At 34.7% G+C, this 16963-nt stretch overlaps 1 protein-coding gene across 1 annotated transcript; it reads left to right on the top strand.

Moving 5' to 3' along the window:
* Positions 1–5820: 5820 nt before the first annotated feature.
* LOC125396699 (vomeronasal type-1 receptor 4-like) lies at positions 5821–6741 on the top strand. Its single transcript, XM_048428707.1, has one exon. It carries the CDS (start codon positions 5821–5823, stop codon positions 6739–6741), a length of 921 nt encoding a protein of 306 aa, XP_048284664.1.
* The last annotated feature ends 10222 nt before the right edge of the window (positions 6742–16963 follow it).

Raw genomic sequence — 16963 nt, forward strand, 5'->3', positions numbered from 1 at the left:
GGAGGTATGATTTTTTAGGAGTATAAACTTGTGGAAGGAAGTATGTCAGTGGTGGCAGGTGTTGAGAACTCAAAAGTCCACATCAGACTATTCTCTCTTTATTACTGCCTGCTGCCTGAAGATTAGCATGTAAATCTCTCAGCTACTTCTCCAGCACATGTCTGCTTGCCACCAAATTATCCACAATAATGATAATGAACTAACCTTATAAAGGCATAAGCAAACGCCCTATTATTAAGTGCATTATTTACTGTATGTTGCCTAGATCATGGTATTGTTTTGCAGCAATAGGATAATGGGTAAAGAATGTTACTGTTCAAATTTACTTGAACATATAAAAGAAATATATTCATAGGTTCTATGCTTACCTACCATGCTTCTCTGGACTCTGGACTCTTCTGCTGTGTGGTCACATTTTCAGACCTCCTGTTTCAAACATCAAGACCTCTTCTCTTTACCTACTCCCATCAGCCACAGCGACATCTTTATTTTGTTCCTTTTCCTCAACCAAGAACTCTCCCCTGAACTGTCAGCTAAAAGGCTCCCTTTCAGGCTACTTTTTTCTAGAATTGAATTATTATTATTGAATTCTGTGATGTCTTAAATAGCTAGAGGTCCAGGACTAACTAGACAATGATTGATAGACCCAAAGAGTCTGAATCTACCAGATTGATAGGGTTTAACAATTCTGAGGTTTTGTGAGCCTCTCAGCCCCTCATCATATTTGACTTACACCATCTATCCATAGTTATTGTGTTTCCTCAAAGGGTAAAACTGTGTGCCTCACCACAGAACAATATTGACCTTTGTAACTACAAGTGCTAAAAATATCTTTACTCTACTTATAAACCTGATGTGTCTCAAGCAGATATATAAACAATTGGTAGACAATGTTCCTATCAGGACAGGAGTATTTTTCTATAAAGCACAAATTATTTTCTATGATTCTACTGTATCTTCTTCTATTCAATCCATTATGAGAATTATATTTTTCATAATAATTAGACACAGTAGCTTTTCATTTTTCTAACTTATTTTAGGGATTTAATTAATCATGAGAAATCTGTAAACAAAAGGATATCAGGTTGGTAGAATGTATGGTCATCTCATCTGGATTTTATTTCTATCATTTCTATGTTTGCCTAAAATCCTCAAGGGGAGATGGGTAGTGGACAGATGATAAGTTTTCAACTTTTAATTTATGTTCCTCCATTAAATGATAGAAAAGGAATGCTCCTTTCTATTCTTGACTGAATTTTTTTCAGTCAAACATGACTATAGCTTCCTTCAGTTTCTATTCAGTACTTTCAGGAAAAGGAAGTATTGGGGCTTGTGATATATAATGGATAAAAGTGAGGTCATTTTTTGAGGAATGGTTACATAGACAGAGTTCCTCTATAATAAGCATTTGTTCAGAATTCTAGTCATTCCTGGAGCTAAAACTGTAATTCATAGCATATGGACATATCATTATTTCTATGTTATTTGCACCCAGTTCATAAAGAATAAAAAAGACACTGATTTCTAGTGTGGATTGCGATGTCATGTTCTTCCTTTTACTTGTGCTTCACTGGAAATCCTAGAATTCCTGACTGTGTTCTTTTCATAAATCTAAAAGAGAACAGCACCAAGATCCAAAAATTAACAATGTACTTGCTTATTTAGAAGAACCTAGAGAATATTGGCCCCAATGAAAGAGATATACAAACTTTCTTGTGAGACTCTAACACATGAGACTTTGATATTCAGTGTATCTTTCCTAAAAACAGCTATTAGAAATCATAAAAACATAAAAGCCTTTCCAAACACTTTGTTTCACTGGAGACACATACAAGAAATTCAATAATGTCTTCTGTAATTAGTACCTGTAAAAACATTAGAAAAGTACTCCACTCTCAAAGCAAGAGTTGTCAATGTCATTGCAGGTGAGATGAAGTTTGCATTTCTGAAGGGATTTGAGGTCATAGCTCTATGAATATTTATCTCAGGATTGGATTGCATCCCATTTTAAAAGTGTTGGTTGTAAAGTCAGGAGCTGTACAGTGACTTGAAAATTCTTCAATGAGAACAGTTCAGGTAAGCATTTACTTTTAAGTATCAAAGTCAGAGAAAGTCAAAAGAGGAGGTCCATTAAATACACACATCTGGAGAAAGAATTCTGCATAGAAACAGAATAGTGATGTTTCAGTGAAGGACTAGGAATACTTTCATAACAATGAACAGAAATAATAAGAAAAGTGTTGCTGAATTTGTATCAATTTCTGATGCATTAGAAATGTAACAAGATCTCTTAGGGTGACTATAGAATATAGAAAATCTTAAGGAAATCTGATGAAGGTTCATCAGGGATTTCTAATTGTTTCATTTGTATGTCATCATCATTTACATGAAACTTCTACAAAATCTGGTATAAAGTTTCAGTGTTTATAGCAAATATTATTATTTAACTTTGAAATTCATTCAATCCTGGATGTAAATAAATAAAAAAAAAGGATTGACACTTCTTCAGGAGTATAACATGTTTCTAGGTAGCGCTGCATTCAGTGTCAAGAGATGTGTCTCTCTTAAAATTCAACAGTGATAACCACTAGACGGTCTTCTGTGCTTAAATTGGATACATGGTGTAAGAGAGAAGGTGACATTGCCATTGCTAGTTTTACACAATTCTGGTATATGACGCATCTGTCATCTGTTATTTCTCATTGCTTAGTGATATTCTGTTTTCATGAAAATTTCAGGATTGGTTTTCCAGTTGCCGTTACTGATTTTGTTGGAACTGAGAGTCTTATGCTTGTCAGATAGGAACATAACTGCTGGGCTGCAACTACACCCAATATTTGCCTTTTTTTATTCAATGCACAGATAAGAGATTATCTTCACCTGATTCTACACATATGTTATTATTTAGATGTCATTTATAAGTCTTGATTTATTTATAATAGTTTGAGTTGACTTAGGGGTTGGTGAAAAAGCTTTTAAACTGCTATTGGTTATACCTTCACAGTTTTTTTTTTCTCTCTCTCTCTCTTTCTGTGTGTGTGTGTGTGTGTGTGTGTGTGTGTGTGTGTCTGCATGCACATGCTCTTTCCTGTTTGTATGGAAAGGTGGTTGTGTGGAATAACTTCCTTTGCAATTCCTCAGACATATTTTATCTTTTTCTTTTTGAGTCGGGACCTTTTAAAAAGGAATTTCCAGAGTATGTTAGTCTTTTTTTGTCAACCAGCCCTAGGTGTCCTGTATTCTTTACAAAATCCCTAAGTGTCTATATTATAATTGCACATCAGCACCAAAAAAGTTTTATGTGAATTTTGGGAAATGTATTCATTTCCTATTTCTGGTAAGGGAAGAATTGTAACAGATTAACCAACTACTTGGTATTTTTTTAATTACTTTAATGTTTGGTCACACTCATATCATATTTTCATGCTTTATAACAGAGGCTGAATGCAACACTGATCAATAATTCATTTGATAGATAATATTGTATTTTATCCCCTTGAAAAATAAAAATATGTCTTGTGAAAAAATATATATATTGTGTTTCTGATACACTCACCAAATATGACTCAGACCTGGAAAGGTTTTGTAAGATTAGAACATTATTTGAGCATAGCCTTTTATATAATGCCAGTTATTGAGAATGTATGTACAAGTTATGAAGAAACATAATGTTTGAGTACTTAAGAATATGTCAGTTACAGTGCTGCAGATGACAAGCTTTACTTTAATTCTAACCATGTTCCTATATCGCAAGTCTGCGTGGTACCCACATGGCCTTATTAATTTTGATGATGGTTTTCCACACATTTTGTCTAGTCTTGTATTGTCAGTTAAGATAATTTAATTGTCTATAACAAATTATCATGGAAATCAGAGAAGCTAGAACATGAACAACATTGTAGTATAATTCATAGATTGTCACTTTTATGCAGTTCTTAATTTGAGTCTGGAAAAGCTCTAAATACAACAAAATTTTTATAATCATTTCTTAGATTTGATATGATAGAGTGAGTGCAATGACAGGTTCTTGTCAAGAATCCTTTGGCTCTGAAGATAAATGTTAGTCACTGGACAATGTCAGGATGTTCTAGGGATGGAGAAACCAGGACTGGTAGACAGGCCTCAGGGTGAAGGTGTATGCTTGGTTATTTTCCCTTTTCTCAGTATCTCTTCCTTGTTTCAATCATTGAAGTTTCAGGTCCTTATGTCTGATTCTTAAACACAGTATGTATTCTACTGCTCCAAATTGTCTTCACGTTCGATCCAGGGCCTTGTTACCATTTATGTTAGAACAAATATAAATTAATTTCAGTATTTATTTATTCCTTCACAGATATTAAATGAAAGTCACCTCATTATGTATCACCTAGACAAAAAAGAAAACCAAAAAACAAAAAACAGAACATTGATTAATTGTGGCAATATCAGGAATCCTAATACTGAGGAAAAAAGGTCTCAAAACACTCCAATTTAGTCTGAAATACAGAAAAACACAATGTTTCAACAAATTAGATTTTGCCAACTAACTTTCAATTCCAATTCATCAGATAAGTAATATAGTACTACCGGGTTATTTGAAGGAGTGGAATTGATTGAACATCGATTCAGACTTCTACAGTCTTTTAGGAAGAGACAACAGTGCTTCCATATTAGGTGATTTCTATGAATTGAAACTTAGCCAAGAATTCAAATATTTCTCAGGTGTATTTAGTGTATCTGAGTTCTCTGAACACATTGCTGGTTTCATGTACATCACTGAAAAGGACACCGTTGGCGTCAACATGAGTTAACAACTGTATTGCTCAATTCATATATGTATTCATGTCTTTGCTTTCAAACTATTACTAAAATGTAAATTCTGAGCAGTGTCTTTGAATATTCCTCATTAAAGCGAAGTTGTATATGTTGTACCTACACACAGACATTCAAAATTCTTTGAAGCAATGTGAACACCACAGGAAGTACCTGAAATTCTAGACTGTATCTATTCTTACCAAAATCTGCCATTTGAAACAAATTTTCTTTTACATTAATATTCACTGATGACACCAGAAATTGTATTCTCAAAGATCAGTTGAATTCTGCCTTTTATTCATTTTCGTTGAAAATAGGGTTTCTGAAATTTCTGTTGGAATGGATTACATATTTTCACTCAATTATGCATCTTGCTACAAACCCTCTCAGAGAACCCATCCTCTCCCTGAACTCTCCTCATATTAGCCATAATGATTTAGATACAAGTGTGTTTTTAAAATATGAAGAGATTTCAATCTTAATACAACTATATTGACCTTAAAATTTGAACATGACAGTTACTTGTATTTTTATCAATATATAATTGGAAAATTTACTGATTCTAACATTTCTATTTTTATGTTTAAAGTGACACAAGAAATAAATTCACAATGGATTTCTTCAAAGGAGAGAATGACAACAGAAGGTTTTTTCTCCAATCTGGGTAGACATGTTGAATTCAGCTTCATTCCCATTTGTAACTCACTAGGCATTACTTCTCACAAGATAACTTTGCAATATATATAAAATGTTGCTTTCTTTAAAAAATTAAATGAGAAACCTCTATCTAAGTATTTGAATCTGAAGAAGTCAGCAGTTACAGTAAACTTCCTTGTTTATGAAAAGGTAACTTTGAGGTGGAGTTTGGAAGGGCCTTGCTTTGTCGTCCATATTGCATTTCTATTATTGAGCTAATGTGACCTCTTTGTCTTAGTGTACCTCACTGCCTTTTGTATGAAAATTTTATTACTTTACTCTAAACAAAGACTGTCAGAATATTTTGAAGTAATAGGAGCTCACTGAAAAATGGACTCCAGGAACTTGCCAGTAGGAATAATATTCTTATTACAGACTACAGTGGGAATACTGGGAAATTTTTCTCTTCTTTTTGACTATCTAGTGTTTCACCAAAACAAAAGGAAGTTAAAGCCTATGGATTTGATTCTCATGCACATATTTATGGTTAATTCCTTGATTCTGCTTTTTCAAGGATTGCCTGGCACTCTGGCACTATTTGATTTGAAACAATTTTTCAATGATTGGAGCTATCAATTCTTTCTATATATTCTTAGAGTTTTCAGGAGCATGTCCATTGCCACCACTTGCCTCTTGAGTGTCTTCCAGGCCATCATCATCAGCCATGAGAAATCGTGCTGGAAAAAACTTAAAGTCAAGTCTCCAAGTAACACTGGCCTCTTCATTTCTGTGTGTTGGATCTTTTATATCATGGTAAATGTCATTTTTCCTGTGTACATATCTGTAAAATTTAATAAGAAAAACATAACAACAGAGACAAATTTTGAACACTATTCTGTTGTAGGTCATGACAAAATCACAGTCTCCTTATATATAGCTTTCTTTGTGTTTCCCGAACTTCTAATTTCTGTCCTCATCACCTGGTCAAGTAGCTCCATGATTGTCAATCTGTACAGGCACAAGCAGCGAGTCCAATACATCCACAGTACTCATGTTACCCACAGAAGATCTATTGAGTTGAGAGCCACTCACAGTATCTTGGCCCTAGTGTCCACATTTCTGACTTTTTATACCTTCTCTGCAATCTTATATTTTTGTGTTGTTCTGGCGTATGGTAGAAATACATTGTTGGTGAACATCACAACAATCTTAACTCTGTTTTTTCCCATGTTTGGCCCCTTCATTCTTAGAGCCAGGGCTTTAACCTGTCCAGTCCCTGATTTCTATGGAAAAAGGTTACAAAAACCCTGAAGTGATTATAACCATATAAATTGCAGATTTCTACACAGAATCAAATGTTTGTAAATAATACAGAATGTTTTGTGGTGAAGAAACTCATCCTTCTTTGATAAGTTTTTTGAGGCTTCAGGGTATCCTTAGTTTGTGTAATATGCACCCATCAATAGCTGAACCATGGAACATAGGCCTTTTGATATTTTAATTGACATTTTTGCAGTCTTTCCTTGTGACAGGCTGCCTTGAGGAGAACTTGCTTAATATGTTTTGACGAAAGTATTGCTACTTTGTCATCAAGTGGAACGATATATTCTATCTTGGCTGCTCTGCATATTTCATAAATGTCATAGTTTATATGTAATTAGCCCCACTAATCTCATAGGAAGGTGCCCTATTAGCAGGTGTGGCTTTGTTCTAGTGAGTATGGAGTTGATGGAGAAAGTGTGTGGACAGGTTTTGAAGTTTTCTCTGTTTAGAATACTGACCAATTAGTGAGTTGACTTCATGTTGTCTGTAAGATGTGGGGCTCTCAGTTATTGTTTGCCTGTAGGATGACATACTTCCCCCATGATTATAATGGCATTAATCTTTGAAACTGTAAGTGAGCCACCCCAATTAAATGTCTTTCCTTAAATGAGTTTTCTTGGTCATGGTGTCTCTACAGAACAATAAAACCCTAAGATAATAGACATCCAAAGCAAGTTTCATTCCAAAGACACAAAATACTGCAAACTAAGTTGCTTATTAAGACATGAACATTCACTACAGGAAACCTTGCTTAACTCAAAACTGCTCAAGCACACCACACTGTCCAACTCAGTGACATTCACAAACTCTTAATCAACTTAACTGCAGTTATTCCAAAGGTACAAGGCCCTTCTGCTCTGCTCTTTCTAATATCTATATTCACCCGGGTCTGAAAGTAGGAATAACACCTGCATTTTTTTTCAGGAAAAACCCATAGTTGAAAAAGACTAAGTATATTTATACAAGAATTATGGATTCAGATTTACAACCTAAGTACAGGCTTGCCATCCCCTTATCTAGGTTTGCAACACTATATCTCTCATTCTTTTTTGATAAGTCAAGAAAGCTCTTTTCTGTATTCCTCCATTACCAATGATGCCACCCTCACTCAGTAGACAATACTGCTTCTTTGTTGTCCTTATTAGGGGTAGGCAGGTCAGAGCTAATATTATGCAGAGAGGACAAATCCTTGGATCTTACTTACATCAGCAGCCATATTTTCAGAAATGTCAGTGAAATGAGCAATGACAATCTGATGATTACTTAATAGTTACAGGGTGATAATGCAAAGCATATACTTGAGATCATGAAAAATAAGACATTGCAAAGAAGCAAAACTCTATTTAAATGTCACTGCAAGAGTTCCAAAGATCTGACAAGAGTTGGGAACCAAGAACCTAACCTGTAATGACTCACAGACTTATCTTCTAGTTAGATTCAACTTTCTAATGTTTCAATTATATTCTAAAATACTGTCACCTCAAAATTCAAGATGCTTTTCTTTTGGGAAAAATATTATTCAGACCATATCAGTCAAGGATATGGAGTCCAGTGGCACAGGATAAAATAATAAAAAAATTAGGATAAAAATAATAACCATGGAGACTGATACATGACAACCCAGAGTGTCTGAAAGGGTGAAGATGACCCAAAAGAAAATGATAGACACAATGGGCTACAGGTAGAGATTTACATTGGATTTGAGGAAGTCAAATTTGCAAACATTTTCAAAAGCTTCATTATATTTTATTCATGTCTTACTTTTCTTGTATTGTTTATCTACACCTATGTATTACAAGTGTTTTAATTCAATTCCACTTTGTATCTACTGTCCCCTAAAAACATATCATAACCCTATTGTAAGAAACTACCACTATCACTCTGATAAAAGGACATTGTATCAAACTGACACTTAATTAATTATTATTATACCCATTAATTAGTTAATCTCTCAGTTTTCATAAGACTCATTTTTGTAGATGACTAGCAACATAGATACTTGTAGGAATATTTCATTTGTATTTTAGTAAATAAAGTTTACCTAAAGTTCAGAGAATAAAACAGCTTCACTGGTCATCCTTACTCACCAGGCAGTGGTGACACACAACTTTGTTCCCAGTAGCCACATTAGTTTACCATAGAAAGCTGGTAATAGTGGTATACTCCTTTAATCCTAGAAAGAAATATAAAACAGGAGGAGACACCAGTACAACTGAAAACTTCACATTCAAGAATATATGGGAAACACAAATTGCCCTTGATGGATTTATTATGAATGTGGACACCATGGTCAGTGTGTAGAAAATGTAAATGTAAAAGAGGTTGGAAAGACGAGTAATTATGATTAAAATTCATTGAAATATATTATTAACAAACTAATACAATGGAACAAAATATTACTGTTAATGCCAAAAATTAGAAAAATAAATCTACTGAGTGGGTACATTGAGGACTGAATAGGTTGCTATAATCTCAGTAACACTCATTGGGCTATAGGATTATCTCTCATTCAAAAGATATAATTTATTATAAAGTGTGGCCTGATGGCATCTAGATATATGCAAAGTACCACAGTAGTGTTTCCATTATTGGCCCATATAAAGACGAGAATTTACTGCTAGTAGCACTGGGGATATTTATTTCCAATCTCTGTACCATAGCAACACCTGTGTGTATCAGTGGACTTGGCCATTTAAGAATGGCAGCAGCTAGAGAAACCCATTATATTGCATAATGATCATTTTCAAACAAGTTTGTTTAAAAGTGAAAGAGTGTTGCATACTTGTCATATCTCTGTTTCTATGTGGCCAAGTAGGATAATATATATGAATACTAGATATATAGGCATACTGCTGTAGACTGCTGCCTCCTCAGCCTCAGACCGGCCATCTACTGTCATGTTGGCTTCATATGCTGGAGGGTGATATAGGTAAATGACTCAAATAATGTCAGAACAAAAGGCAATAATAAAACAATAGGTATAAATTGCTGGAAGGAGAATCAATCATCATGAAGACATCCCAAGGGCTTCCCAATTATAGATTTAGAAATCCCTAATTTTCTCAGCTGGGAGACTAAAATATAATGACTCAGACAAGATACTATCTGGCCAATCCCTTGACAGCATTTCCTGAAGACAGTATCTGCTCCTCATTCATTCTTAGATCTCAGACACAGTAATTTATCTATCAAGTGATGACATAAATCTTTTATGAATACTGAACCTGTCTGACATTGAAAAGAAAAATGTCAAGTCCTGTTCTTTGATTTTCATTTTGAGGATCTAATAGTATCAAAGATGTAGTAGGAAGTGCAGGCAAGTGTATAAAATATTGGGTCTACTATGGGTGTGCAAGGCTAAGGGTCTCATCAAATATGAATTTCTTCACAGTATCTGGTACAGATTAGAGAAAACCTCATCTCTGTGGTGTACTGCAGCAAGTGTTAGGTGTTGGTGAATCACTGCCAAATACACTCTCTACATTGTTCATATTATAGACAAACCTTTACTGTAAGCACTTCCCCTGCATAAGCTAAGATCCTGCAAGTTGAGTTAATTTGACTCTAAATTCTCCACTGACTGCATGTAGGTCTATCAGCAAGGATGTTTGACAAACTGCACCTGCTATTTTGAAAACAAAACAAATCTCTGAAGTAAGTTTCATGGCGACAACTGCTGCTTGTTTTTAAAAAAACAGTGGTCATTTTAAATATCCTTTGCTATATGTATTAGTGATAATTGTGAATTATGAAGATCTAACATTACTAGGAGATAAACCTTCTAGCATACTTGAGAGAGATTTTCTTCTGAGCCTCTGAGATGATATGAAATATTAGTTTATTTCATAATCAAGTAGGAAAGCCCTTCCCATAAATGAGTGGAACCATGACAATTGAATTTTTTCTTTTTCTTATTTTATAGATTTTATTGAGCTTTACATTTTTCTCTCCTTCCCTCCCTGCCTCTCCCCTCTCTTTCAACCTCTCCTATGGTACCCATGCTACCAATTTATTTAGGAAATCTTGTCTTTTTCTACTTTTTCTAGATTAGATCCATGTATGTTCTTCTTAGGGTCATCATGTTGTCTAGGTTCTTTGGGATTGTGATTTGTAGACTGGTTTTCTTTACTTTATGTCTAAAAACCACTTAAGAATGAGGACATATGATGATTGTCTTTCTGGGTCTGGGTTTTCTCAATGTGATGTTTTCTAGCTCCATCTATTTGCCTGCAAATTTCAAGATATCGTTTCTTTTTTTCTGCTACATAGTACTCCATTGTGTAAATGTACTACATTTTCCTTATCCATTCTTTGGTCAAGGATCATTTAAGTTGTTTCCAGGTTTTGGCTATGACAAACAATGTTGCTATGAACATAGTTGAGCATATAGATGTCTTTGTTGCACAATTGAGCATCCTTTGGATATATACCCAAATGTTGTATTGCTGGATCTTGAGAAAGGTGTACATATACAGTTTCTACCGATCTTTTTATGGGTCTGTCAGCTGTATATTTGCAGTATAATAGTTGTGGGCTCCAATACCTTGGGAACACTGAATAACTGATCTAGAAGGAGACATGCACACTTGCCTGAGAACTGATTTATAGTTTAAAGTTAGTGCAGCAATGTAGAAGGTGAAGTGAAATAGTTAATGAGCAGCATGTCATTACATTGTGAGATCTGTGGGCTAGTCTTAAATTCAACTCCCTTGGAGCCACTCTAAAATTTTCTGACAAGTGAATTTTGTTGTTTAGAGGAATAGTGGTCTATCACATACAAAGAAATACAAAATTCTTTCAAGTATTTACGTAAGGTTTATAACAGAATCCATGGAGTTTACTCTGAAAACTGAGTCATGTTGAAAGGCATCTTGTGCTGACTGGGCTGTTACACTTTAGACATAATAGGGAATGTAGATGGGAGTTATCTTTAGAGTAACTGAGTCTGCATGTCCTTCAGTATCAAGAAAAAGGTGAACTCTTCTCCTAAATATTTCTGAGCAAAGCACCAGGTCCTATATCAAGTACATAATAAGTAGACTGTAGCTTTGTAGTCAATTTGACTACAGTCTCTAATTGACAGACATCCAAGGTTATAGCATATATTTGACCATTTCTACCTGCAGTGTTACATCTGGTGTTTTCTATCAGCTCCTTTAAACAGATGACTATAGGGGATTGAAAGACCTTGTGCTTATAGATAAGCACTGGAGGAAACAGGAAGATTAATTATAAAGCTTATCTCTTCAGGGGAATGAGGTGCTAAGATATTTATTCAGAATGATGAGGAAAATGGAATTAACATCCTAGGTATTCCTTGCTACTTGTTGAACCCATCCTCATGAATATAATCCAGAATTTATGTTCTACTTTTATCAGACCTTTCCTCATTGAAACCTAGAACATTATTTCTATGTCATAAAGCTCATCCTCATGAGAGATGTCAGTTGTACTTTACAAACATATACCTGACTTCTCTAATTTCTTAGTTTCAATTCAATCCTGATACACACATACACAGAGGTATTATGTTTACATCAGTCATACTCTTAGTCCCTAAATCTTGGGCACTATCTGAGTCAACAGTACCCATTGTCGTGAAAAAAGCCTGATGTACTTTGTCAAGAATTTAAATGTAAACATGTCTTAAGTTTGCTGTGCCCTTTAGTTTATCATTATTAGAATTTTTTTCACAAATTACGCTTTGCTCAAATATGGTTAAATTCAAATGAACTGTGTCAGGCTCATCAGCAACTTTTAGAAATCTTCCTGCTTGATATTCCATACTCCTAGGAAAGTTATACCAAGCCAATATAGCATTTCTTGATTTTTTCAGATAGGTTTTACTAATGTAACCTGCTGAGCTGTGGACCTATAACTTCAAAAAAATTATTCAATTAAAATTAATATATCATAGAAAAGAATTGAGTTGTTAAGGTTCATTGAATGTATTTGAGCTCTTGCTGGTCATTATAAAGACATATCATGAGTCCAAGCCTGAGGAACTGTGAATTGACTGAAGATACATAGTAAGAGCCCTTATGAGGTTCTTTAGAAAATTGACCTTGATATCTAGATTCATTTATGTGTTTTGTGGATCACTTTAAACCATATACATTGTAAAAACTGATGCTTACCAACAGATGCATGATCACTCAGAAAAGTTAAAAGTCTTCCGTTCTCAAAATACTTCAAAGTGCCACTCACCTGCAGTTCTGCATTAACTGACAGATAATCACACTCAAAGCAAGGTAATATGGATGTGATCAAATTGCCATATCTAGGGAGATAGAGAAACATGTTTTAAATCTTCTTTACACTAGCTGACAAGACCCTGGATTCATCTTTTAAAAATGATGTCTTAGAAATGATATGTACTTTATGATTGAAAACTAAGTGCAATATTTTCCACAATCCTTCAGTTTAAAAAAGAAAGAGATGATGCAATGGAAAGAGAAAACAGCCAAATTATGTCTGCACATTGAGAAGTGTGCACTCATACTTCACAAATGTGGAGTAAGTTTGAAAACTGACAGTGACTGACATTTGTTGGCCTTCAAACCACAGGATCTGTACAGGAACACACATTGTGGACACACTTAAAACATCAACTAAAATAAGGAAATTACTCTGATGAGAATTTAAAGCTTCTTCATGGCAAAAGATTTTTTTGAAACTAAATTGAATACTTCTAATAAATGTGACAATCCAGGATTGTACCAAGTTTACTTTGAATAATTTATTGATCTCTTTTTTCTACTCTCGTAGAGCAGTTGATTCTATGCACATCATGTTGTTTTGAATGTGTTTATCTATATTACAATCCTGCTATAATAATGCACAAGTACCTACTCTGATTTGCATAATTGTTTGATGTGGACAAGTGTTTTTTGTTCACTGTAAGAAAAAGACCTTCGAGAACAGTTGATAAATGACTCCCTAGATACAGATGGCTATTGTTAGCAGTAAAAAGACTTGAAAAAAAATGATTACCATCTGTACTCAAAGAGATTTATCCTAAGTCTGTGCTTAGGAATACTATGCCAGGTAGAATTCCAAACACTCAACCTACATACAACTTTCCTTATAAAATATCATTGTATCATAAATGGATCTCATACTGTAAAAATATATTGCTCATAGATATAGGAAAGTGTTCCAGTACACACTCAATCTGAATCAAATATATTTATTGGTTTTGGTTCCAGAAAAAGAAGCACAGTTGTAGCTATGAAACGAATCATTACTCTTATATATATACAACATGAAAACTAATTCGTATTGCGATAGTATGGCATAGATACAACTCTCTGCTGAATAAAAGAGAGAGCTTAATATTGGTACCTGTGTAAGAAAGCTGCTTTCTTACTGTCAACAACACATCCAAGAGACCGCATTCTCTCACAAGGTGTAGTTTTAGTGAGATTTACCATAACTGTGATAAGTGGATGTATTTAAAAGCAAGGTCTTGAAAGTAATACCTTGACATATTCTCATCATTTCTATGGGAAATGTGAAAGCTTGGGATAAATATTTATGACTCTTCCAAATGACGAAAGTTAATAAAACATAACACCAGGTTTATCCCTTCACTGTAGTTTCAGTTATTTAATCTTACCATAAACATCACTTCCTATAATAAAAGGCATTCATCTGTTCCCCTACACTGAAGGATAGTAGGCTCATCTCCAAAATGTTACTGTATCACCGGTAGCACTGGGAGGGAGGATGAGACCCGGGACAAAGTTCTGTGACTTCAGTTTCCTTCTGAACATCAGTTTTGGCTTCACTTTCAGTGGTCAATTCTCCACTAGCATTAGGAGCTAAAACGTTTTCTGAAACTTTTGTTTGGATAATTACCAAAAACAATTATGATTTGTAAGAGTTGTGAGAGTCTCCAAGGAAATATCAAGCTTGGCAAAGTATTTACTATTTAACTTTCCCCAAAGGCAAAATATTTCATGTAGAAGTTGTAAAAAATATCAATGTCTGTCATATTTGATACTAACATAGAAGTCTGAGTGGTTCAAAAGACTCCAGCTCACAAAAGTTATTTTACCCAACAATCAAGTTGTTAAGTCTCTGAAAACTACTTGGGACATTTAAATCACCATGAAGGCAAATGTAGTTACTAGTTATAGAATAGCTAATGAAATTTCAGTAAAAGAAAAAGGCATGTCATAATCTGAAGTAGAAATTATTTCAGTCTTTGAAAAACCTAATGCAAAATAATTAGAAATGCTGATATGGAATTAGGATAGAAGATATATTTCCTGCCCAAGAAATAACAGGAATTCTGAGCAGAGCCCTATTTTAGAAGAATTTACATATGTAGCATTTCTAAAACTGAAGTCATATATTTACTAAGTATTACATAAACTAATGCTAACTTCTCAATCTAAAAGCATTGAATCAATATCAGTGAATTCTACAATTATATTTAATAAGGCAAGCAAGATTATTCATTTTTAATTAATGAAGAAATAGAATTTCTTGATTTAACATTTAGATACTGTCCACTAACAACCCACCTTAGGGGATTTTAGGCCAAGAGCGAAGTTTGAAATAAAATCACTTCTGATATACCTATAAGACATCGCTTCCCAGATTAATGGAAAGTCATCAATTCATTAGAATATTTTGGGAACAAAGAAAGCTATTGATTTCAGGGTCATGGCTTATTCAAATGAAAGACTAGTTGGTATAGTTAACTATGGGAAGAAGCTGATGGAACAAGAAGCATAAAATGTTTTGGCTTTAGTTAGAATGTGCTACAACATTGATCCTTACTTTAGCTAACACTAGATATGAAGACATGTTACTGGGTCCTAACGTCTTCCTTGGGGGAAGGATTGAAAAGGCATGAAATCAATGAACAGAGATACTTAGAGTCATGTAGAAAGCTTGGAGCAAACTTGTTTATTTAACAACAGTGGGGGTGACTTATACAACAACCTCCTAGCACTTATGCGTTGTGGTTTATTGACAGTTGACATCTCATGCTCATTTCTAATTGACTAGGTATGATCAGGACATTTGAAGCACCTGTTGTTAGGTGCACAGGAATCACTACTTGGTTGCTCCTTATTGGCTAGGCACAGACAGGGCCATTGACAGCTCCAGTTTGGCTCCTTTTGGTCTGGTAGGTCTTAACTTTCTACATATCCACCATTTTTATTTATTAAATAGGGTGCTCAGTGGGAGCTAGAGTTCTTTGCTTAGTCCTGTTGACTCTGCCTCAAGAGGGCTCCGCAACTAGACTGAGCCTATCTTAGATTGGTCTACCAGAGAAACTCTTACTATTATAGACTACTAGCTATAGAAGAACATTCATTCCTGGAGAGCTGCCAGGGTATGGGAGGGTACTAGGCAGTAGCCTTTTGAATTACAATTAACCAGCCATGTACAATCTCCTGTGGAGGACTGCAAGAATTATGCCTAAGAGACATTAACATCTGAAGAGTGACCTTAGTTGCTGTCTACTGATGTTACATCTGCTGCATGAGACATTTGAGAAGTATAAGGTTTAAGAATACCACCCCATCAATTAATGCATCTAAATTCATCCAAGAGAGATCTAATAGTCTTTTTATATTATGCCAAAGTTTTTTTTGAATAAGGAGTTAAAAGCCATAACCTCTGCCCTTAATAAATCATTTAGTTCAGGTGGCAATGAGAGCAAGAAGGGGGAGTATATACATTACCCATCCCTGGGTTATTCCCTCCATGGTGAAAGTAGGCTGATCAATGGCTGGGCATACATCTTTTACCAGGACCTATATTGGTGTTAGGGATGTCTAAGATAAAATACAAGCTTACCCTCTCCCAAGGGTTAACAGTGGTCTGTAGGCTGCCTTTGGACGGAAGTAGAATCTCTCCATCATATCAGGGGCATTGGGTGTGTTCCTTGATAGGGATGCCCAGTGCTTCAAAGATGGGCTAAGCCCCTTGTCATCAAAACTCTGAAAGTTTGTATGGAAGAGAGCCTCTGTTTATTTTCCTTCTATGCTTATAATTTATTCATTAAATATGTATTACAATCATTTTGTGAATTTCCAAGTACATTAGAAAGAATGGAAGCAAACACTACTGGTTACTGTTAGTATAATAGCAAAAGGGACAAACTATCAAGAGGTAATCAGTAGAGTATGGATGTCCAACATTAGCCTATACAGAAATCTAGGTGAATTCTACTTCAGTCAGTGACCCA

Source organism: Myodes glareolus, chromosome 1 (assembly GCF_982192425.1).
Source record: "Myodes glareolus chromosome 1, mMyoGla1.1, whole genome shotgun sequence".
Classification (NCBI taxonomy): Eukaryota; Metazoa; Chordata; class Mammalia; order Rodentia; family Cricetidae; genus Myodes; species Myodes glareolus.